The 25,240-nt window shown below is 36.5% G+C and overlaps 1 protein-coding gene and 1 non-coding gene across 3 annotated transcripts in view; one reads left to right on the top strand and one right to left on the bottom strand.

The window, feature by feature from the left end:
* Positions 1 to 3,358: 3,358 nt before the first annotated feature.
* YWHAE (tyrosine 3-monooxygenase/tryptophan 5-monooxygenase activation protein epsilon) overlaps positions 3,359 to 25,240 on the bottom strand; it is a 35,457-nt gene continuing 13,575 nt past the window's right edge. Inside the window, exons 2-7 of one of the 2 annotated variants that reach the window (XM_065911064.1) lie at positions 14,716 to 14,915; positions 11,743 to 11,849; positions 10,895 to 11,101; positions 8,723 to 8,859; positions 5,897 to 5,943; positions 3,359 to 4,291 (exon numbers count right to left, since the gene is read on the bottom strand). In XM_065911064.1, the coding sequence (XP_065767136.1) occupies positions 5,936 to 5,943; positions 8,723 to 8,859; positions 10,895 to 11,101; positions 11,743 to 11,849; positions 14,716 to 14,915 (659 nt within the window). In that variant the 3' untranslated portion in view covers positions 3,359 to 4,291; positions 5,897 to 5,935. The remainder of the gene's footprint in view (positions 4,292 to 5,896; positions 5,944 to 8,722; positions 8,860 to 10,894; positions 11,102 to 11,742; positions 11,850 to 14,715; positions 14,916 to 25,240) is intronic. The other variant, XM_065911063.1, reaches the window with a different exon arrangement.
* LOC136150375 (U6 spliceosomal RNA) lies at positions 16,946 to 17,052 on the top strand. Its single transcript, XR_010659809.1, has one exon. It is a non-coding gene; the product is annotated as a U6 spliceosomal RNA (small nuclear RNA).

Below are 25,240 nucleotides of genomic sequence, written 5' to 3'. Positions count from 1 at the left end.
ACTGAAAAAGTGGTCAATAGCAGCTTTAGACAGAACACCACTCCTGGACATGACTCATAATGTATGGGTTATACGAGTACATATCCTTAACATCAACTGTGTGAGAAACAAATGCCTGAAACCCAAGAACTTTTTCTTGAAAAAAAAACAAAAACAAAAAACAAAAAGCAGGTTATCTGGAAAACTCAGTCACAGCACTGCAGCAACTTGACAATCCACAATCGCTACTTATTATCTATTTGGATTTTGGCTCTACCTGTCCAAGCTAACCTATTTTAAATTGGAAGAATGGCTCCACTTATTTAAAAAACAAAAACCTAATTTTTAAATTTCTAAATTAAGCTACTAGAAAAAAATTAATCTAGTCATTAATCTTGACTCTTTCTAGATGGTAGCTACTAAAGAGCCCTAAACATACTTACCATTTATATTCTATTTCCTCAAATCTAATGATTTATACTACAGCTTAATTTCTACTACAGCTTTTCAAAAAGGCATGTATCAGTTGCAAACCATATACTGACCTCAGAAATGTTAAAGTGTATTTCAATAAAACATTAATAGCCTAAAAGAAATAGAATGCTTAATGGTTTTGAGCATGTGCCCTTCAGTCATACAAACCCAACTGTGAATCCTGTTTGACTACTACTAACTTTGTAGCTCTGGAGAAGTTTCTCATCTTCTCCCTATCCGTTTTCTTATTGGCAAAATGCAGGTGGAAACTCACCTAATGACTGAGTACTTATGTGCTAGGCACTATCTAAATGACAGTGCCTTGAACACAGCTGATACCCAGTCTTAGCTGTTAGTTGTCACTTATCAATCACAAGTCTAGATCTCAAAGAAATGAGAGCTACAAGACAGGGTTTAATTTTGCTGATCTGGGTTGGATCCAGTATCACCACTTCCTCTAAAAGCTCACAATTCCTTTCCACTAGTGGCGGGGGTGACGGGGGGAAGGGGTAAGATAGGGGTAGGGAATTTAGAGGTACAACCTATATCAACACTATAACTATAAATGGGAGTATAATCTTTAAAAACTATGTTGCACACCTGAAATTCATATTATAAATCAACTATACCTCAAAACAAAACCCAAAAACCACTCCAATGCGGAAAGAGAAAACTTTAAATTCAAAGAAAAACAACTCCTTTAGTGAAGCTTCCCAGAATTTTACCAGGGAACCCAGTGATCATGTTAAAAACTTAAAGATTCATCTTTATTGCAAAAATTTTAGCATGCTCACCCCTCTAACTGTCCTAGGATCAATACCATAGCAGCTAACTGGGGACTTTTGTTTTTTAAAACTCACAAACAGCATTCATTTGGAGCAAGAGTGGCAGTGTTTATACTATTCCACCAAGATGCCCTTACAACAATCCAACTTAAAAGTTCATTCTAGTCTTCATAGAATGCAGCAAAACTATAGATTTTCTTTTCTGGCCACCCATCTCAATACCCAAGCATGGGTATAAACCCATCTATTGTTACTACTAACATTTCAGAAAACCTCTGGGTTTAAAACTTCATTTTTAAAAACCAAAAAATCAAAATTAAAAATCACATTCACGTTTGTAATCGTCAAGTTCCTATTTAAATCAACTGACCCGCACAGATGACTAAATCAAGAACTGTAAAAAAACAAAAACAAAAAACAAAAAAAAAAAACACTGCACCTTCCCAGACCAGACAGAAAGTGGAAAAAGTCACACTTCTGCAGTCTTCACACTTGACTGCCTTCTGATAGGATCGTTCTGAAGACCTATAACCAAACAAAACTCTCCTTCTGATGTCTCTCCATTGTTTTCTTTGGATGGCAAGCTCTATTTTCTCCATACCTAGACTGTCACATCACTGAAAATGCTCACAGCATCCTGAATTTGCTGAATACTATAACGAAGTCTACATAGGCAACCAAGGATCTCATTATAGTAAGCAAATTCATGTTGAGAACCGAACTGAACAGAGAATCACCTCCACAAACCAGACTATTTTGTAAAAAAATTACCTATGTATTCATGTGAACTCTTCCAAGTCCAGGCATCCACACATTAGTGTGGGAGCAGCCTGCAAAACCCTGATTAGCAGCTTCTTTAAAAATTTGCAGTAAGGGTTTCACTAATTCCTGTAATGTTGGACTGAAACGCAGCATACAGTTGGCAAAAATACTGCTGGAAAAAGAACAAATCATCTGATTAGCTCTTGGAGGTAGCTCCAGAGAGTATAATTTGCATGTAATCATCTCCAACTATCTGATAGAAAAACAATTCACAAAAATAAGATTGTTCATTCTACATACTTATTTTAATAGGAACTACTAGTACATCACTAATCTATTAATTTCCCAAGTCTTAACAACAAAGAACTGCAGTCCAAGATACACTTCTGGCATATCTCACGTAGCAGCAGGTTGAGCACAGTGAAGCTGGTACTCTCACATGTTGCTGATGGGGCTGTAATGTGGAATAACTCTTCGAGGGAAAATACTGGGTTGACCAAAAAGCTCATTTGGTAAAAATAAGACATATTTTCACCATGAACTTTATTGATCAATGTAGTCACTAACCGAATGAATGTTTTGGCCAACCCAATAATAGTATTTACCAATTGCAAAGTTGTTTTCTAACACAGGGAATCTAGAAATGTATCACAGATACACAGGCAACTATTTAAGCAGACCATTAACAAAGACATTTTACTGCAGCAGCATTTACAACTGCAAAACTGGAAATAAGCTCAATGTTCAAGAGTAGTCAACGCCCCCAATCAGGAGTATATCAATGTGAGGCAGTCATTCAAACAAGATAGACCTCAATGCCTGACATAAAATGATCTATATTAACTAAATATCTGTACACACTGTTGTATAAATTCCCTCAAAGATATTACTTCCATTGAGTGTTTCTAATAAAGAGGACCACTGTACTACTATTTCACCATGTGTACGTGTACACTGAGAATCTATTTAATTCTTCTCTATTCCTGCCACTCATTGGAGCAGGCGGAGAGTAAACTCAGCCTTCAGTTGTACAACTCCAAAAATTGCATGTTAGATGATCCTTAAGTACATTTTGTATTATAAATAAACACTGGCACTTTACTAATTAAAATAAACATCACACTGTTTCCTGATTTAGAGGAGGGGATATTTGCACTATTTATACTTCCTGTTCCTCAGAACCAGGTTACATAAACGTAATTCTCCCCCCAGAAACACACATCATTTTTGGGAAACAAGTGATTTATGAAAGAAAAAAAAGAAATGAGATCTTCTTCACATTCAGGCAAAAAAATATAATCCATGTGTTTAGACTAGAGATTTTATTATAGAAGGAAGAAGGATAGAGGCACAGTATGTTTGGCATTTTTAATTTAGGTTTGTTTTATTTAAGTTTAATGTTAATCCATGCTGTGTTTCAGTAAGAACAATACAGATTCTGTATCTGTGGCTCCAGTCAGATATCCAGTAGTACAAATTAGCTTCAAGTTACACAGACTGAACAAAAGAGGCCGAGCGAGCGGGGGGCGGGGTGGGCGGGGAGAGGGAGGGACAGAGAACTGAACACGCATGCAGGCCTTTCCACACCACCTCCAACGCTAACCTGCTTCAGAGGGAGAGTAAAAGTAGGCAAGAATGAGCAGCCACGGATTGTTGAACTGTTACCAGCACCATGCTTTTCAGCAACATTTCAGCAGAGTTTGAAACACTTTTTTACAGCAAAACCATTACAACAAACTCCCCAAAAAACCTTTTACCACCTCAAGCTAACATCCAATTAATTTTAAACATTGGTATAAAATTCAATTTAAACAATTAGAAAAAGGGAAAATGATACCACATACACCTCTATAGTGTGATTAACCTTTCTCTTAGATGCTTGCATCACGTAAAATTCTAATGGCTTTCGAATGTAATTTCCATTTCTAATGGTGATCTTGCCACATCTGGCAATACAGTAATGCTGAAAAAGCCTCTATGCAGTCCTGTTAGTGTTCTTAAAGAACCTAAAAGCTGGGACCAGTAAAATCCACAGAAATTCACTCTTGCCTTTAAGAACTTTTGAAAACTGTTTAAAAAAAAAAAAAAAAAAACCAACAGGGCAGGAACCTAAATTCTGAGACCAAATGTAAAAGTCAGATTTGGTGGTTCTCAGTGACAATGGGGGAATTTCCAAGAGGGGTGGGATAGGAAGGTCTAGGGTGGTCAGAGATGGTTTCTCTTGTTGGCTTTTATGTCTCACTGATTTTCATCTTCCACATCCTGCAGCGCTTCTTTATTCTGCTCTTCACCTGCAAAGAAGAATGACAATTAATTTATAACCTACTAAACGAGGTTGCTGTGGCACAGACAAAGGTTATCATTCCAAGCATAATACTCCTTATATTTGATACAACTGGTTTAAACACAGACAGGCAAAGGACTTCTACCATCCTTGACAACTTAGATGCCTAAACGAAGAGGTGCTGCTGGATTAAGGTCCTGAATGATCAACAGGATGGAAAAAAAAAACTGATGCATAGTAAAACTCAATGTTTTTATGCTAAAAAAGCTCTTGAGTGGACAGCCAAGGTAACCATATTATTAAAATGATTTTCAAGCTTTCATGTTTATCTTGAGTCAAAATACTCTTTCTCAATAACCTCACCTCTTCAAGAACCAAGAGTATTTTATAAATTTTTGCAAAATCTAATTGATCTGAAGCCTCATTAGAAAAAATTTCAATATGAGAACTGAGCAGTAAAATGATTCAAAGGAATTGGAGGATTCTGCTTTTGTAAACGAATATTTTACACACTTTGTATCTTGGACAATCGCACCAAACCATAAACCAAATCTCTCACTCCAGAGTGGAACAGCATGCTCAAAGTAAACCAGGCCACTGAGGTTATTAAAGAAGGGCATTTGGACCAGTTCTCTCATGCCACTTTTCTCTTCCCTTCGAACATGATTATCAATTAGCCTGAGGAATTTCAACTGCACTATGACATGCAATCGAAAGCCAGCCTATTCACCAGTCATCTACCTATTAATAAGCATAAGACAGCCATAATAAGGAAGCATGCAGGCTTTTGCCAGAAAATAAACAGATAAAAGTTACATTCTTTTGTGCTTTAATAAACCACTAATTCCTAAGTAGTTACTAGTTTGATCAAAATAAATGAGAAAAACCAATGAACTAATCCAACAATCATGATACTTCAGACAATCCATCCATTCCTACTGCTTGTTAAATTATTCAGAATGGACAAGTGACACGAAGATCAGCTCCCTACAGACATAAAGCGAAACTGAGGAGCACCTTTCAACGGTCTTGTCTGAAAGACCTTGATAGGATAAACGCTATCACGGCAGTAAGGGTAAAGATAGTTTTAGTCATTTCAACATTTCTTTTGTGATAAAAATGTTTGCCATTTATTGTTTTAAAAAAGTATTTAAGGCACATGAAGATTTTTTGACTCACATTTAGAAAGACATGCAAAGAAAAGACAAAAACAACCATTTACTGAGGGAAGAAATGATGGACCACCCAATTGTTCTCCCAATGAACAATAATGTATTCAAACTTAAGAAATGATAAGAACATTCACACTCAACAGCAATACACAGCCAAAATAACGGTTAACATACATCAATAGAGCACACTCTTAATTTACTTATAAGCAACCAGTAGATTTGCCAAAAGTTCCAATTAACTCTGGCGTAAAAACATTGCCAAAGAAGTCACACCCAACCAGAAGTAGACAGGGGTAGCAGATCATAAATGTCTCAAAAGGTTTTGCATCCTGGGATGTATAACAGGCAGATTTTTAAGCAACAAGATGATGATATGCAGGCATGATTAGTGAAGAACCAAAACTAAAAGCAGAATTCACTGTGCCATGATAATGACTTACAAAGTAGAGTTTTTAGGAAAGGAAGAGTTGGATTTTCCTTTAGGAATCTATATTGTAAGGAGAAAGGGAGGGAGAACAATCATATGAAAGCAACATTACAAGAAAAATAAACCAAGAGCAGGACAAAGGAAAACATCAATGACTTAAGAGGAATCAGATTGTGGAATATTTATTACTTTGTATGAACTTCACTCTAAGAAATAATCTGTTCCTTTTTAAGAGGATGAAATATCCTCTTAAAAGGTATACAGAAGAGGGGAAAACGTTTCCTCAGATATGTATTTCTTTGCCCAGTTTCTGGATTGGGAAGGGAGAAGGGAACAAGCAGAGAACACATTTCCTCTCAATGAACTTGTGTATTAAACAGTCCTCTGATCATAGGTTAAAAGAAAAAGGACTGAAATTGTTTGATGAGAAAAAGTGGTGCTCCCTTTAAAGAATTATGTTTGAACACACCCAGACAGACATTAACATTCTGCAGGCAAAAGAATACAAGCATATATAAGTAAAGGTTTGTGAACAACATAAATTTCATAGATCTCTTTGTTTAGAAACCATCAATTCAAGTGGTTTTTTACACCACTTTTCAAATTAAAAGTAAAAAAGGAGAAAATAATCCTTAAACTAAGTGCAAGTAACATCCTGACTAACTTCATACCCCAAACTCTTCTACATTCAGCATTGATTCTAAACCACAAAACCAACCTAACATGTAACACCTTACACCTTTTAGCAAAACTGGCAAATAATTTTCTAGTTACAACAATTTGTAATTTCAGACAGCTTGTTTATTTTACTAAGATTTCAACAGACCACTTGAATTTTTCAAGTTAAACCATGTTTCATAATTCCAAATATTTTGTAACACACCTCTTAAGAGGAAATTAATCTGTCTCAACAAAATTTAATTAACTGGTCGACCTACAAAGTGATAAAGAATTGATGCAACTGAATTTCACTAGTTTAAGTGTTTAAGATTAAAATGTAATGAAACATTTTGTACAAAGAACATTCCTAACTACGAAAACATAGTAAGTTTAAAGATACTTTATTTTTAAATAATCCATTTAATAAAACATGCTTGATAACCAAGAAAAAGAATATCTTTGATTCTGTATAAATGGAATTACAATCTACCTTAGTCAATTCTTGGTTTTAAGTAGTAACAGAAAATCAGACTTTATTTTTTTTTATTTTTGGAATCACTTTATAAAAGGTGACATCTGTACCAAATAATGTGTCTAAAAAAAAAAATCGCTTTACAAAATCACCTTTTTTGTTGTTATTTTTCACCCTCAAAAAAATATCCCAAGAGATCAAAGAGGTATAGCTTACTTAAGGTCAATACCGCTTACCAAACTCTCCACATGCTTTCCTTTTATCCCCTCAAACAGGCAGAGAGATATTAGTCTTCTCTGAGCTGGGGGTGACTATGAAGAGTCCACAGCTATCTGGCCATTCTTCTCAGTAGTTATTGTTAGAATACAATACAATTTAAAGCTGGAAGGAACCCCAGTAATTAGTTCAGAGATGGTTTAGTTGGTTTTGACTCCCACAGACTGGTAGTGGTTGCCTGCAGTGCTGTGCTGACGAAAAGTAATCTGTGACTCCATCTGGCTTTGTTGGTGAAGTGTGCAAGTAAGTCACATGCACCACAAATCTCAAGCCAAACCTAGTCAAGTTCTAAACAGTTCAGAGAGCTACTGCATTTTAGGAGCAGAGTCCCCTAATTCTCACTTACCATAAGACAAGATAATTCCAAAATCTGACTCTGTCCTTCCACTGCCAACCTACATTCCCTGACATCCATTTCCAGATACATCTTTAAAAAGTTATGTTTCCAAATACAATATATACTGGTCTGACCAAGAGAAACTACATCTAGCCTCAAGGAATATAAAACATGCTTCAGTTTGGGTAATACACTTTTAAATGATTTGTACCTAAAAATGACAAATGTTTCCACTCCCTGCATCACCAGAGCCAGTTACAAACACTCTTATAATTATCATGTCACAATAGTTTGTGTCCATCTCCTGGTCCAGTCCCCCCACCCTTTCAATGATCTATCATGGGTTAAAAACAAGTCTTTAGAAATGAGTAGAATAAAATATTCTTTAAAATCAGGAAACATGACAAATTTGGTCCTCTACATCTGGAATAATCATTAAGAACCCACCCTACTCCCAACAACAAGATTAAATTTTATAAAATACTCTACTACTATTTACAACGGCAACATCAAAAAACAGAGACTATACCAGATCTCTAAAATAAGGACCTATATGAGCAGGGTGTTTCATCTGTTGTATAGAATATAGAGGGAAATAAGTCTTTTTTTTAGATAAAAGATTTCCACACAGAAAATATACCATAAATATCTACTTATAACCATCTAAGTTTTAACCTGAGGATTGCCACTCAGCCAAAACAGTGACAACAACAATAAAATATAATTAACCTTAGACCCCTAAGATTGAATCTGAGGAATGGTAATATGAACTGCTTCCTCTCCCTCCATCTTTCAAAACCGATAGAACAGAAAACTAAGTTTAGCCAATGTTATGACAGGTAAATCTTGAAATCTTTGATTATTAACAAAAGATCTCCTTTTCCAAACAGGCCTTTTATGTTATTATCTTACAGACCAAAATGTAAGGCTGTATACTTTGATACCATTTCCTGTAAAGGCAGTAATTAAAATTTGATAGTTTGGAGGATAGGCTGTGAGTCTAAGTTATAGCTTAATGTAAAGAAATCCCAACTTTCTAAGAGTAAATAAATCCAACAAATGAAAGAGACACAATTTAACTTCAGTCTCCTTACCATCACCCTGCATGTCTGAAGTCCATAGTGTCAGATTATCACGTAACAACTGCATGATAAGTGTAGAGTCCTTATAGCTTTCTTCACTCAGCGTGTCCAGTTCTGCAATTGCATCATCAAAAGCTGCTTTTGCCAACCTACGAGAATTCATATAAATGTATTATAAAAATAAACAAGTCCAAAATAAACTAAACAAGTCCAAAAACAGATTTTAGAAAAGATGTAAGTTAAATTTCAGTCTTTTCTTTAGTTATCACTACTAGACACTATTAGATGCTGAATGCTTGGGTTTAGACACTGAAAACAGGTATAACTACTGAAACTCCTTTCTTAGTTTTGTAATCCAGCAACTGTGGAACTAGTGAAACTTTTGTTAGAGTTCCACTTATTACTACGTTTTTGACAGTCAGACCTAATCCCATCCAAGCCACCATCAAAATATATGCATATGAAAGGTATTTCCAAATTCTAGTCAGTTTAATTTTATTTAATAAAGTTTTAATGCAAAAGAAAAAATTCTGGGACAGTATCTCACAATTTAATTCAATAAAATTTAATGTTAACAGAGCAAGAAGAAAAAATCCACAAAAATGTGATCATATAAGCCATTTACTACAGTTAAGAAACAAAATTCACCTTTACTTTTTGAGTACTGTGTACTATGTACACCAAGTGATGCTGGGAACAGGTAGGAAAAGGAGCAAAGAGACATAATATGAGTCCACAATGAACTTTTTAAAAACACATAAAAATAGAGGGAGTGACATAAACAGCTACTATAAAATAAAGATGAAGTGCCAACCTAGAGAAAGTACTTCAGGGACCCAAGAGGGTGAGCAAATTAGGAAGTCATATTTGAACTTATCTTAATGGGTAGAAAGAGAGCACAAATGGCATACTTCACATTAAAGCAAAAGCTCGGGAAGGACTGAAGCTGAAGCTGTGTGTGCAACGGCTAGACTAGAGAATGGCAACGAAGAGTCAACCAATACTATGCCTGAACAGCCATAGCTTCTGCAGTTAAAGAGATATTACCTGGTTGGACACACTCATCAGAAAGTTTTTTAGATGAATTAATACTGATTTTTCATTCAAAAGAATCCATCTGACAGCTGGAAAATCTCTTCTTTCAGGGACTATCTGACTCCTACATACCCAAGAACACTGAGGTTACTTTGTAACACTTACTCCTACTGTATGATGTATCTAAAATAGGCAAATTCATGGACAGAGTATCAGAAAATCAAGCAGAGGTGTATATAGTGTTCTTGTTTAGTGGTAAGTTTGTTTCAGGTGATGATTAAGTTTTAGAAATAGATGCAACAGACAATATCATGGGCTTACTTAATGCCTACCCACTGCAGTACTCTTGCCTGGAGAATCCCATGGACAAAGGAGCCTGGTGAGTTTCCCTGGTGGCTTAGCAGTAAACAATCTGCCTGCAGTGCAGGAGACCTGGGTTCAACCCCTGGGTTGCGAAGATCCCCTGGAGTAGGATATGACAACCCATTCCAATATTCTTGCCCGGAAAATTCCATCGACAGAGGAGCTACTGTCCATGGGGTCACAGAGTCGGACACGATTCAGCACACATGCACACCCACTTAATGTCACTGAATTGCACATTTAAACACAGAATGATAAACTTTATGTTGTGTATACTTAAGAAATAAAAACCCACATACATATATTCCTTAAATTTATGTGTCAAAATTGGGAATAACCTGAAGTATAAATGGGGTAACACTTTTAAACACATCAATAAGATGGCAAACTTTATGACAGAAAATACAAAACAGCATGCATACTAAGAGCATAACTATATAGAACACGGTACAAAAACCGAAAGCTAATATACAAAAATGAAGACAATTCTATTATGAAAATCCCTCATTCCTTACTCCTACTCTGTAGTAACAAGATTCTTTTCAATCAACAATCAAATTTTTCCTCATCGCACAATTATCCTAACTACTATCCTAGTGAACTGAAATAGGTCTGTCTGTCTTTGTATCATCCAAAACAGTTGTGTTAAAAGCCAAAATTCTTCATTACAGGGCCAGGCCAAGGAAGGCAGCCCCAGGAAACAAGACAGAAAAACAAGTAGCCATTTTTTTTTGGTAACCTTTTTCACTTTCACAGTCAAGAGTTTTTTTCTCTTTAGAGACTTACCTGCAGGCACGGTCGGGGGAATTTAGAATTTCATAGTAGAATACAGAAAAATTGAGAGCAAGACCTAAGCGGATGGGATGTGTTGGTGGAAGTTCTGTCATTGCAATATCACTAGCAGCCTTATAAGCCACTAGGCTGTTCTCCGCAGCCTCCTTCCTGTCATTCCCTGTGGCAAATTCAGCCAGATACCTGTGGTAGTCCCCTTTCCTAAAGCAAAACAAAACAAAACAGAACAAAAACAGAATTAGAATAATGCTTTTTAAAATAAGTTGTTAAAAATTTTTCTCTTTTACATAAAATAAAGTTGTGATAAAAACATGAAACAGCAGATGTATATACTTCAATAATTCAAAAACTCAGGAATGACTCAGAGATTTCACATTGCCAAATATAAGCAAAATCCTAGGGAAATTAACTGAAAATGTTCAAAAATCAACAAATTTTATCACCGGAATTAAACATAGAAAGTGGTTCCAAAGAAAAGCACAACAGTTTGTTAATGAAATAAAAAAACAACTATATAAAATGTTAAGACTGAACTGTGTAATGCATTGCTTGTAGCTAGTGGGTATCCCTCACACAAACAAATGAATATATATACAGGTAACACAAAATCTAGTACATTTTTTTACAGCAATCATCTGTCATCTTAAATGCAGTAACAGTGATTATTCTTAGTAGTGAATTTGCAAATGAGTATTCAAAAACCAAGTCTTGAGAATCACTCCTCTTTTAACCATCCTTCCAACGTTAAATAAAATGTTGAAAAATCTATATGAAAAACTGGTGATTCTAAGAGAGCCAACATTTAATCTGATTTATATCTTCCCTTCTAGTATAGAACCTACATTTTATAATAGAAAACCTTGGACTCGCCAGTGTTAGCTGCTGGAATGAGGTGTTTGTCCAGTACATCCAGAATGTCACAACAGATTAACTTTAGCTCAGTCTCAACCTGAAAAAAAAAAAAAAAAGTCAAAAATTATTTAAGAAATTACACAAATTATCACATTCTATCTCTGGTTTGGAGAAGAGAATCATATTAAAGAGAACATATATATCCCTCTCCAAACTTCCTTTTCCACTCTTGATACAAAAGCAGAGCAAACCTGTCTTCGGTTTATGTAAAGTACTTCTTCCTACATGCCATCAGTTATGTGATGGGGGTGGGGGGAACAACTCACAGTTCAGCTATAGAATCACAGTTCAGCTATAGAAGTAAGATTGGGATTACTACTTACTGAATGCAACATATTAACTAGCTTTTTTTTTTAAAACTAGCTTTTGTCTCCACTTACATAGGAAAACAAAGATCACTATATTTGACCAAAGATAACTAACTTAAAGAACCTAGAAGCAGAGTGAAAACTTGAACCCAAGTAGCCTGCATGGCTAGGCTCACAGTTTCTAAGGGGTGGAATAAAAACTCAAAGCCAGGCATCTTGCCTCCGGGACTCATATTCCTTAACCACTATTATGCTCAACTGTAAACCACCTTACTGATAGATCCATAACCAGCTACGACATCAAAAGTCTACAGACTGAAGTAAACACTGCCACTTCTTTCAATTTGTTTATCATGGCAAAAACATGTATGTACTACCTCCACACATACATTCCCCTCTCAATTTTCTGTTACTACAATGTCTTCCCTGGTGGCTCAAATGGTAAAGAATCTGCCTGCAGTGCAAGAGTCCCAGGTTTGATCCCCGGGTCAGGAAGATCCCCTGGAGAAGGGAACTGAAAACCACTCCAGTATTCCTGCCTGGAGAATTCTGTGGACAGACGAGCCTTAAGGGCCAGTCCATGACAAAGAGTCAGACACAACTGAGCGAGTAATACTTTCACTCTTTCACAATGACATTGTTTAACCTTTCCAAATTCATTGTGTGCCCTCTGCAACCTTCTTTCCATTGTAAATAATTCTCCCTACTCACTCTTCTATAATCTCGTACTGATTCTAAGTAAAACCAGTTCTCTCCTGAACGAACTACCTTCTTTATGGCTTTTCAAGTAGAGATCGATTGCTCTAAGAGGAGGATGATTTCTGAATTCTCTTACGTCCTCACTGACTCAGGATGACTGTTCTAATGTTCCTCCCTTGGAAGCTCACCCACTATGTTTTAAAATATCAATTTCTGTCATCAATACATCTCTGCAGGCCCTTCACCCACATTCACTGAGTATCTACAGCTAACCTCTCCAATTCCTGGTATCACACACCAAGGCATTATCACGTTTCTTTCAATGTAGTTCTCCTTGATCTCAACTCCATGACCTTTATTTGTGCACTCTTTAACTGTGCTATTCTAGCCTGGAATTTTTAAGTTCCAATATTTTACTACTGGATTACAACTTTTTTTTTTTCAGTTTCTTTACTCCTGTTATTTATACTTAAGAGACACATCAAGACCTCCAGTCTCTTGACCCTTTCATCTTCTCCCAATTTATCACTTCCTCTCTTTGCTTCCTGCTTCCTTTCCTTCTTACCCCAAACCCCACAATCTAGCACACAGACTTCTCTCTTCAGCACTCTCAACCTCCTCATTTCCTCATCTCTCTGGAACACCAACCTGTCTGCTGACAATCCATAATCTTTGTTCCAATGTGTTTGAAGGTAATGGTCACACTGGTACCAGCTCACCACCTTCTATGTGATCCCAGGTACATTAATCACTCAGAACACCCGTTTTTATCTAGAAACTAGAACAATATCTACTCTTTACAGGGTCGTTTAAACATTAAATACAGTAACTTGCACATGTATTTTGTAATATAGAAATATCTCATGTAAGTCAGCAAATGCTGTTTCCCCTTTCCCTCTATCCACCAAATTCACTCCATGCTAACTTTGTGACAGTTTTTTTAATTCTTCTCACTGTACTTTTAAAGAGTGTGTTTAGAATTAGTTTCTCAACACTCAACAGTGGGGGGCTACTCTATGCATAATAGGATGCTTAGCAGTAACCTCATCTAAAATGTCTCTACCAAATGTCCTCTGAGGAGCAAAGTCACTTCTGGTTTGAGAACCACTGCTCTAGATTAAACTTTCTTGACCAAAAGCCACAGCAAGAAAAACATTACATATCAGCATATACCCACATATAATATCTGAGATAATAAATTTACCAATATCTGATGCCCTCTGATATTTTCTATTATAAAAACAATGACTAGACCGATCTTCCATAAGGATATTAACTGTCTCATTTTTGTACCCGTATTACCTATAAACTGATGTATGTAACAGGCACATGAATATTGGTTAAGTTATCAAGAATGGTAATTTCAAGTTACTCAATGAAGTATCTTGTAGTCACCACAATAGAAACAATGATTAAATTAGTTTTCTACTTGCATGGTGCTCTCTGCAGCTTTCAAGGAAAAACAAGTCTTCTCCTCTCTCCTAAAATACTGTATAGCCTGTAATTCTCAACCCAGATGAGTAAAAGATGCAAATCCAGTAAAATATAAAATATACATTACACAGGTATACAACAATGTGTGTACTAGGCTATGGTCTAAACAGTCTAACACCTAAGACATCATTCTTTAAAGCTATCTAGGATATGATAAGATGTGTCTAGGATATGCAGGCCACCCAGTAGCTCAGGCAGTTAAGAATCTGCCCTGCCGTGGAGGAGACCCAGGTTCAATCCCTGGGTTAGGAAGATCGTCTGAAGAAGCGAATGGCAACCCACTCCAGTATTCTAGCCTGGAGAAGCCCATGGACAGAGGAGTCTGGTGGGCTACAGTCCATGGGGTCACAAAGGAGTGAGACACCACTGAGCAACTTGAACACTAAGATGTAACAATCTCACCATTTGCCGATATTCCCGAATCATCTTTAGCTTGTCCTCGCCTCCCTTGTTCTCCTCTTTCTGTTCAATGCTGCTGATTATTCTCCAGGAAGCTCTTCTAGCGCCAATCACATTTTTATATGCAACAGATAGGAGGTTTCTTTCTTCAACTGTCAACTCCACATCCATCCCTGCTACTTTCTTCATTGACTCCACCATTTCTGTAAAAGTAAAATCAGACCTTACAAACTAAGTTTTGTTAAAACATCCCTATCACAGAAAATCTTTTTTCTGTCAAGCTAATGTAAAACAAAAGACAAATTTTTTAGCAAAATAACTTTCACAATCATCAAACTAGCATGAGCAAAAAAACTAAAAAACATGTAAAAGACAAAGTAAATTAAGAGCCCAGAACAAGAGGATCTAGAATATAAATTGTATGGAACCAAGCTGACTTCATATAGTACCAAGTATAATTTAGTATGGCTTGGAAGCATCTCTCTCATTTAAGTAAGAGAATTAGGCATGCATACCTACCCATTTCCTAGTAAAAGTAATTCAGCTGGCCATTAAGGACAAAAGTTTTAAATTTACAGGCTCTAAAATGCATTTTTCAAAAAAAGTGATAGAAAATGCATTTTTTCTCAAATTATTTCCCAACTAAATAATACTGAATTCCTACCCCCCCCCAAAAAAGTCATGGGAGCAAAGGGCATCCATTCATACAGCAAACATATAGTTAGCATTTTTGTTAATCACAAACTTCTCTCTGGATTTTCCAATCCTTCCTCCTCTAGAAGGGCACTGTACACCTCCTATGAATTCATTCATTTGGGTGGTTCTTACTTGTTACCACTAGATGGCGAGCAAACAAAGAGGCCCAGATAAAACCTTGGGAGATTTTGAGTACACGAAAGAGAGAGGTAATCAAATGCATATGAATGCAAAGGAAAAACCAAAATTCCCTTAAGAAACACTAACTGAAAGAAAAAAAAAGAAAAAGAAAAAGAAACACTAACTGAACAAGTTTATTAATGAAGGGACTTCCCTAGTGGTCCACTGGATAAGACTCTGTGCTCCCAATGCAGGGGGCCTGGGTTTGATCCTTTATCAGGGAACTAAGATCGGCATGGGCAAAGAAATAAATACAAAGAAATGTTGCAAAGAAGTAAACAAATATATTAATGAAAACTATAGTTTTGAAATGACTAAATGTCATCATTACCATGTGACTCTCCAACTTTATGGAGTAAGAACTTTTGGTAATGACATCCAAGGATCTGCATTTTTACAAGCATCCTTAGCATACACTGTATGCATAATAAATACATAATAATTATATGATGAAGATGGTGGCTTTATGAAACACTGCTTAATGATATGTTAAATTATGTGTAATGTTTCCAAAAACTATATTTCCAGAAAGTATATCAGGAAGTTAATACAGGGAGTTAATATGAGGAAGTTAATACAAATATCAAGATGGCATGATCTCTACAAACAGCGCAGTAATTTCTTACACAAACTGCTTACACCATAAAACTATATACATGTCCAGAGCAACTTTATTCATCATATTCAAAAGGTGAAAACAACCCCAATGTCCATCCATACAATGGAATAGTACTCAAGAATAAAAAACAAACTACTGATATAAGTAACAGCATGGATGAACTTTTTTTTTTTGGATGAACTTTAAAAAACACCATGCTAACTGAAAAAAGCCAGATCTAAATGGACTATGATTCCACTTAAATCAAGTTAGAGAAAAACCTGTAAAACTATAAAAATAGAGAGGAAGTGGCTATCAAGACATGGGGGTGAAGTGAGGGGCTGATGAGCAAAGGAGTGCAAAGGAAATTTGGGGGAAACAGAATTGTTCTATGGTGGTTACACAATTGATCACATTTACCAAAACAATTTTATGTGTAAAGTAGTATATTATAAAATCTTACATCAATACAGCTGAATTTTTTAAGGTGATTCTGAAGCTTTAAAAAAATATTACAGCATACATGGTAATAAGACCATTAATTCATTTGTGGGAGCCTGAGAGCATTCATTTGAAACATCCTTTTTTTTTTTTAACCATAGCCATGGAAAAAAATACTGGCAGTGTTTAGGAGTAAAGAGGGTATCATTTCAAGCTCACTGCCACACTAGTTTTCAAAAACTAAAAAACATGCCTAAAAAATGAAACAGTAATTCACCTAAGTTGCTACCAACAAAGCAATTTAAAAAGTAACCTATGGTGCTCACTTCAGCAGGACATATACTAAAACTGGAATGATACAGAGAAGATTAGCATAGTCCCTGTGCAAGGATGACACCCAAATTCATGAAGCGTTCCCTATTTTTTTTTTCATTTTTTCATATTAAAACAGTTAATATCTTTGGAATAAAAAAAAAAAGAAAGTAACCTAGGGCTAAGGTAAAGGTAAAAGCTAAGGTTACTAGGTAAGGAATCCACCTGCCAACGTAGGACACTGGTTCGATCCTGTGTGCCCCAACTATTGAGCGTGTGCTCTAGAGCCAGGGAGCCACAGCTGCCAAGCCCTCTCACTGCAACTACTGAAGGCTGAGCGCCCTAGAGCCCATGCTCTGCAGCAAGGGAAGTCACCAAGATGAGAAGTCCAAGCACCACAAATCAGAGTAGCTCCTTCTCCCGCAACGAGAGAAAAGCCTATGCAGCAACGAAGACCCAGAACAGCCAAATATATATAAATTTTTAAATAAAATTAAATAAAAAGTAGCCTAGGTACACCAACAAAGGACCATAATTCTTTTAAATTACAGAGCTTTACAACATTATATATGGAAAAACATTACTCAAATATCTAAAAATTGGGATTCCCTGGTTAACTCAGCAGTAAACTCTGAGCACTGAACTCTGCAGGAGATGCAGGTTCAATCCCTGGGCTGGGAAGATTCCCCTGGAGAAGGAAATAGCAACCCACTCCAGTATTCTTGCCTGGAAAATTCCAAGGACAGAGGACCTTGGTGGGCTACAGTCCATGAGTTTGCAGAGAGTTGGACATGATTGAGCAACTAAACAACTACATACATCTATGTCACACTTTATCCGTTCAGTTAATGTATTTTTGTACACTGACTTCCCACTTTTCAGCTATTATGAATAATGTTCCTATAAACATTCACGTAAGAATGCACACAAGTCTTTTGAATATATACGTAAAGACTGAAACTATAGATAGGGTCAGCAAGTGAGGATGATTCTAATTTCTCCATAATCTCACCAACACTTGTTTCCTTTTTTTTTAAGTCGTCCTAGTGGGCATCAAGAGGTACCTCAGATTTTGATCTGAATTTCCTTGATGGCTAATGATGTTGAGTATCTTTTCATATGCTAACTGGCTATGTGTGCATTCTCTTTGGAAAATATCCATTCGATGCTTTGCCAGTTTTTGAGTTACTGCTTTGTAATTACTGAGTTTAAAAGCAGGGAATTCCCTGGTGGTCCAGTGGTTAAGACTCCAAGCTCCCAATGCAGGGGGCCAGGGCTCAATCCCTGGTCAGGTAACCAGATCCCACATGCTGCAACAACAACAAAAAAAACCACCCCACATGCCACAACTAAGACCCAGGGCAGTTAAATACATTAAAAAAAAAATTTAAAAAAAAAAAAACAAAAAAAAAACCAGCCATTACTTTTTAAAAGCCCAACACTACTTACAGCTCTTTGCCCTCAGAAGCGTCTCCATCCCAGGAGGAGTAAGCCTAAGGGCAGCATGAGTAAGAGGAGGAAAGAGCTCCATGCTACTGCTAGAAGCCTTACAACCAGTGCTTTGCACCAATTTGTGCAAACTCTGACTACAGTGAAATTCTCATGTCACTGGTGTCATCCTTAACACCTTTTAACATCCTCAGCATCCATTTAACACCAGCAATAGAAACAATCCTAACTACAATACACCCCCACCAAACCATGTGAAAACCCGATTTATTCAAAATTCTAAACTAGTCACACCCTTAAAACCTCCAACAGCAGAGGATTAACACCAGTTGTATTCACATAAACTTCTCAAACACAATTAGTATTTCATGACATCATCTTTGCAGCAACTATTAATGAGATTTCAACATTTCTTGCATGGAGGGAGGCTGTCAAATCTCTCTGCAGCAGATATGTTCACAATTTATGTGCCAGAGAATAGCAATTCATGGTCAAATCATTTGTGGAGGCAGAGTTTAGTACATACATGAGGTTTAGGCAACAATATACAATTCCTGGGACTCTTGATAGTTGGGGGACAATGGGTAGCTGACTGAAAATCACCACTGTTATAGAAACTCTGAAATATGTAATCCTCACAACTCAAAGAAGAGCTGAACCAAATACTAAGCTTGTTTTGTTCCAGGTCATTTCTCCTTCATTGAGTAACAGCCTAGTCCATTACACTGAAGCAGCTTGCCTCTATTTGTTACTGACTACCCCCGCTGTGTATGCTAAATCACTTCAGTTGTGTCCAGTTCTTTGCAACCCCATGGACTGTAGCCCTCCAGGTTCCTCTGTCCATGGGATTATCCCCTCAAGAACACTGGAGTGGGTTGCCATTTCCTCCTCCAGGGGATCTTCCCAACCCAGGGATCGACCCATGTCTCTTATGTCTCCTGCATTGCCAAGCAATGTTCTTTACCACTAGTGCCTCCTGGAAAGCAGTAAATGCCTATACTACATTCAAGTAATATTCACAATTAACAAGACTATGGAGAGACTCATAATATTATATGATCTGATCTTGAATCCTGTACATGAAATGACTAAAGAAGACCAAAACTCTTTCATAATACAAAGTCAAGGCATTTGGGGATATTCTGAGAACTTGGTATACTGTATTCTAGAAGCCTTATGGATTCATCTGCTATAGATTATCCAGAAGAGGCACAAAGTATGTGAATGTGAAGGCTAAAGACTTGTCTTTTATATGGAAAAGTGACAGGTTGGTGGAAAAAAAAAGGAGGGGGTAGGAAATAAACCCATCAAAGCAATCTGTAACAGAGGATAGAAAAGTGTCATTTTAAATAATAACCAGATTTGATTTCCAATCAAGAGCCCCTTAGGGTATAAGGTATGTTTACAGAAAGACAGTCAACAGAGGAAAAAATCCAGCTCTTCCTTTTACCTATTTAAAAGACTAAGATGACCTACCATTTCACACCACTATTAAGAAACCAGAAAACAGGTGTTGGCAAGAATGTGGAGAAATTGGACCCCGTGTCCTATTAGTGGACATGTAAAATGGTACGGTTGCTGTGTAAACAAGTATGGCGGTTCCTTGAAAATTTCTGAATAGAATTACTATAAGACCCAGCAATTCCCCGTTCTGGGTAAATACCGAAAAGAACTGAAAGCAGGGTCTTAAAGAGATATATTTGGGTATTTTTATAGCAGCATTATTCACAGTAGTTAAAACACGGACACAACTAAGTGTCCATCAAAGAACCCATCAATGAATAGATAAGCAAAACATAGCATACACTTGCAATGGACTATTAAAAAGCAAGGAAATTGTGCAATATGCTACAACAGAAATGAACACTGAGAAACCAGTGAAAGAAACCAGTCACAAAAAGACAAATATTGTACAATTCCACTTATATGAGACACTTAGTAATAAAGTATAATGTTAGTTGCCAGAGGCTGAGGGGAGAAAGTAAAGTTACTGTTTAATGGATAGTTTCCATTTTACAAGATGAAAAGAATTATGGGGGTGGATAGTAACGGCTACACAAAAACATGAATGTATTTATTTACCACCACTGAACTATACATTTAAAAATAATCAACATAGTAAATTTTGCTATTTGTGTATTTTCTCTCTTTCTCACACATACACTAGCACACACACAATGAAGATAAACCAAGTAGCTCTGTCTCAAACTCAACTTTGTAGCTCTGTCTCAAACTCCGTAGTCCCCCTTTCTCAATGAAAAGTAATCCAAATGACAAACATGATGATAATAGCAGAATTTCAATTAACTGGGGAGTGGTGAAAAGAAACTCCTCCATAGACCCAACATGAGAATAAACTTAAGACAATAAATTTATTTCTAGCTTACATGAAGGCAAGCTTCCCAAATTACTATGTCAAATGGAAAGAATGCAAAGTTATCTCAGGGGTGACGCAGAACTATCATTGGGAAAGCCAGAGGGGAAAAAAGCAAAGTACATCTGCAAATTTTAAAACTCTGTAAAATTTAAATTTTAAATTTAAATGTAAAATTTTAAAACTCTTGTTGTAATGATAAAAATCACCTCAGTAAAAATCTCTCTAGACCAATTTTTAATTATCAAGGCATGGCTGTTTGAAATTATTAGTCTAGGATCTATCAATGTATTTTGTATGTATACATCTGAACTAACAGAGAAGTGTTTACGCCCCTAAGATACATTAATATTTCTACTAAATGAGAATACTTTTTCAAAAGAGAAAGATCTATTGTTAAATTAGAAGTAGCAGTGTAGGATCTGTACTTTTCAATATAACGCCACCATTTCCCCCACTTAGTTTTTTTTTTAATTTACCACACGATGACTATTATCTTACAGACACTTTACAAAATAAAAATTTGAAATAAGGATAATACAATAAATAAAAAAGAATCACCAACACAAAAAGTCATTCTTCACTAAATGAGAACATCATTCTTCACTAAATTCTTCACTAAATTCTCTACCAAGGGGTAGAGAATAAATATCTTAAGTAATTTCCCAGCTGCTGAGAAAAAGTTTTGTTTGGCTGTGCCTCATAGTGTGTGATCTTAGTTCCCTGACCAGCAATCAAATCCCGCTATCTTAACCACTGGACCGCAAAGAAGCCCCCAGTGTCCAAGAGTTTAAACAGTTCAGAACATTCTCATCTTATGATTATCAGGGAAAGGTAGGATTTATGAAGATAACTTGTACCATACACAGAAAAAACATTTGTGTCATCTGGGCTAAAAGAGAGAAAGAGAACAGCAGCAAAGGAAAACCTGATGTTTGCATTAGGGGGAGGGAGAAGTTCCCAAATGAATAAAAAGCAGAAAACCAGACTTGTGTCAGCAACAATATTTAGAGTAGCTAGGCTGAGGACAAAGAAAGAACTAAAAAGCCTAAGATGAAAGAGCTCCAGTTGGCAAAGAGCTTAATGTAATGAATGTCTCCCTTAAAATCTCAATACTTGGTTCTGAAGAGATATGGTTTAGAAATTAAGGGATGAAAATAAGGAACTCCACCACAGACTCAGTTTGCACAAAAGGGGGGAGTGTTATACCCTTTAATTATTCATTCACACTGAGGCATGCCACGAATCCAAAATGCCCTTCATATGACAGCATGTACATACTTAGCCTAACAGCCGAAGGATGATTTTATTCATTTTTAGAGAGTCTAGCATATAATCTCGAGACAAATTGGCCTCCCCTAAGACTCTGGAAAGCAGAGAGGCCTGGATGTAATCTATTTAACATCTCAAAACTGAAAGTACAAAGAGAAAATCAACATGTTTTCAACCTTTCTGAACTGCAATCGATAATTCTGTATTCTCGAAGGATAGAACAGGTGTGCTTGGGAACCAAACTATTCTCCACGTCTCAGAGCCTTGACACAACAAAGGTTTCCTTCTCACTCAAATGTCTGGGAAAGGCCACCATCTTTAAGCTGTACCATTTGGTACTTCAGGCTTCACTTCAGGCTTGGTACTTCAGTTCAAGAAGCAAGGGAAGAAACAAGTAATCAGGAAAGGGTTTGTCATTGTCTCTATATAGTCAGACAGACAAAAATTTCTGCTCACATTTCACTGGCCAAAACAACTCACATGACCTCACTGCTCAAGTACAAGAAGTTGGAAGAAGCGGGGAGGGCATCCCACAGAGACTCAATATAGCTCTAAAAAAAGCCAATGAAACCACACTACGATTTTTTAAAAAAACTGTCAAATCAGACATTACTTATAAAAGCATATATACGCATCAAAATTACAGGCAATTAATGCAGATAACAAATTTTGCCTATGGTTAATGACAACGAAATCAACAATTTAAAATGTCCCAAGTTACTGTATTTGATAAAAAAGTTCCAAGTGTGTTGGGAAAAAATCTAAGAGGAATTTACCATATACTGTAGATCTTTAAGTAAAAAGGAAGAGTCACAGAAAATGACTAATTTACATAAGAAGCAGTCTTCACTCAGATACTTCTGATCTCATGAAACCAATGACAGTTATTTCTACAGAAAGTTATGTTTATGAGAGGTTTCCCTGGTTGTCCAGTGGTTAAGAATTCGTCTTGCAATGCAAGGGACACAGGTTCGATCCCTGACCCAACATGCTTGGAGCTAACTATGCTCGTGTGTCACAACTACTGAGTCCACGTGCTGCAACTACTGAAGCCTGTTTGCCCAGAGCCTGTGCTCCACAAAAGAAACCACCACAACGAAGAGTAGCCCCCACTCTCCACAACTAAAGAAAGCCTTCGAGCAACAACAAAGACCCACCACAGCCAAAACCATAAATCTAAATTTTTTAAAAAGCAAGTTATTTATGTGAATGTCCAGGTATTATGCTGCTTTCAGATGATCTGATGGACTCATGACTTCTATGAAGTTTTTGTAATTCATTTCTTAGTAGCAATGACCATTAATATTTAGGAATGGGGAGTTCCCTGGTGGCCCAGTGGCTAAGACTCCGAGCTCCCAATGCAGGGGCTCTGGGTTCGATCCCTGCTCAGGGAACCAGATCCCATGTGCCACAACTAAGACTTCACACTGAAGATCCCGCATGCTGCAGCTAAGACCTGGTACAGCCAAATAAATAAATATTAAAAAAAAAAAAAAATTTAGGAATATACAGACGGAGCCAAATTTTCTCTAAAACTACCCTTTTTCTGCGTCACAGTGACAAATACACTACTGGCACCAACAATTATGTACCATAAAGCATAGAAAAGAAATTTGATTTGAGTAATTTTAAGGGCAGGTATTATCGGTTAACCATCAAACAAATTCAGTATGATCCCTAGGGAACATGGTTTTTGACAGAGCTATATTTTCATAAACCCATCAGATTAAGCTGGATACAAAATATATTCTGAGAAAGCAAAAGTGACTTATATAGGCAATTGAACATTAAAATCCATGCCAAATTTGACAATTTAGTTTTACCACTAATAATTCAGCTACATCACAAAGTCTGTGATACATCACTTTAAAAGGTTTTTCGCACTTTTATGAGTGTGCTTCCAAATCACTGAAGACTTCTATGCAGTACCAAAACACAACTTTAATACTAGTCTACGGCCATACCACCCTGAACGCGCCCGATCTCGTCTGATCTCGGAAGCTAAGCAGGGTCGGGCCTGGTTAGTACTTGGATGGGAGATTCTACATTACTCAAAATAATAACTCAGTCTAATTTCTTTTTTTTTTTCTCATTTATTTTTATTAGTTGGAGGCTAATTACTTTACAATATTGTAGTGGTTTTTGTCATACACTGACATGAATCAGCCATGGATGGAGTTACATGTATTCCCCATCCCGTTCCCCCCTCCCTGAAAATTTCTTAACTGGGAACTCCCAGGCAGTCCAGTGGTTAGAACTCCATGCTTTAAGTGTCAAGGGGCTGAGTCTGATCTCTGGTTGGGAAACTAAGATCATAAACCACAAGATGCAGTCAAAAAAAAAAACAAAAACAAAAAACCTTTTTAATTCCAATAGTTAATAATGTGGAAAAGATCTAAAAATACAATAAAAAGCTGATGTGTGTAGTTTTAGGAGTCGTCTTCTATCACTGACATGTTTCTAGAGAAATAAAAAGCTACTGTAATCACTAGTTATCTTTCATTAAAACTGACCAAAATATTGACACGTATCTTACACGTATTAAGCAAGAATTATTAAAAAAGTAATCTGAGTGAACAGTTTGGTCAAGATTTGGAAGCCATTCCTGGGATTTTTCTTTAAACAAAAGTTTAAATGGCTTAAAGCAGCCAGAATTAAAAATGTGACATCTACAAGTACATTTTGTGTTGAGTACCAGGAAACAAGCAGGATGCTGAAAACAAAATAGGGGGTCTGGGAAGCCTCTCAGGTCTTATTTTATTCCAGTATCATTTTTACTATTCTTGTCATAGCTACATATAACTTTGACCTACATCACTTAACCTTTATGAACCTGTTTCCTCACCTACAACTTGGAAGATAGCCACCACTCACTGGGTTATGAGGGTTAAAACAAGATTGCATCATAAACTCCCTGGCACCTAATAGGAACTCAATAACATGTTAAAATCTTTTTCTTTGTTTGCCTCTTGTAAGATTTAAAAACAAACAAACAGGAATCCAGGAAGATGTAAGCACTTGGAGTGTTGACAAAGCACTTGACACAGTAATGAGCTAAATAAAGAATACAGAACTTAGTCTTAATGGCATCTAGAATGGAGAATCCTTTCCAAATGATATTCAATTTACTTCACTCAAATCCACCAGAGGAATCAGTCTTCATAAACAATAAGACTTTAAACTTCAAATGACTCCTTAATCCATGG

This window comes from Muntiacus reevesi, chromosome 18, assembly GCF_963930625.1.
Source record: "Muntiacus reevesi chromosome 18, mMunRee1.1, whole genome shotgun sequence".
NCBI lineage: Eukaryota > Metazoa > Chordata > Mammalia > Artiodactyla > Cervidae > Muntiacus > Muntiacus reevesi.
The sequence above is the reverse complement of the archived record's forward strand: the minus strand, read 5'-3'. Positions and strand labels throughout refer to the sequence as shown.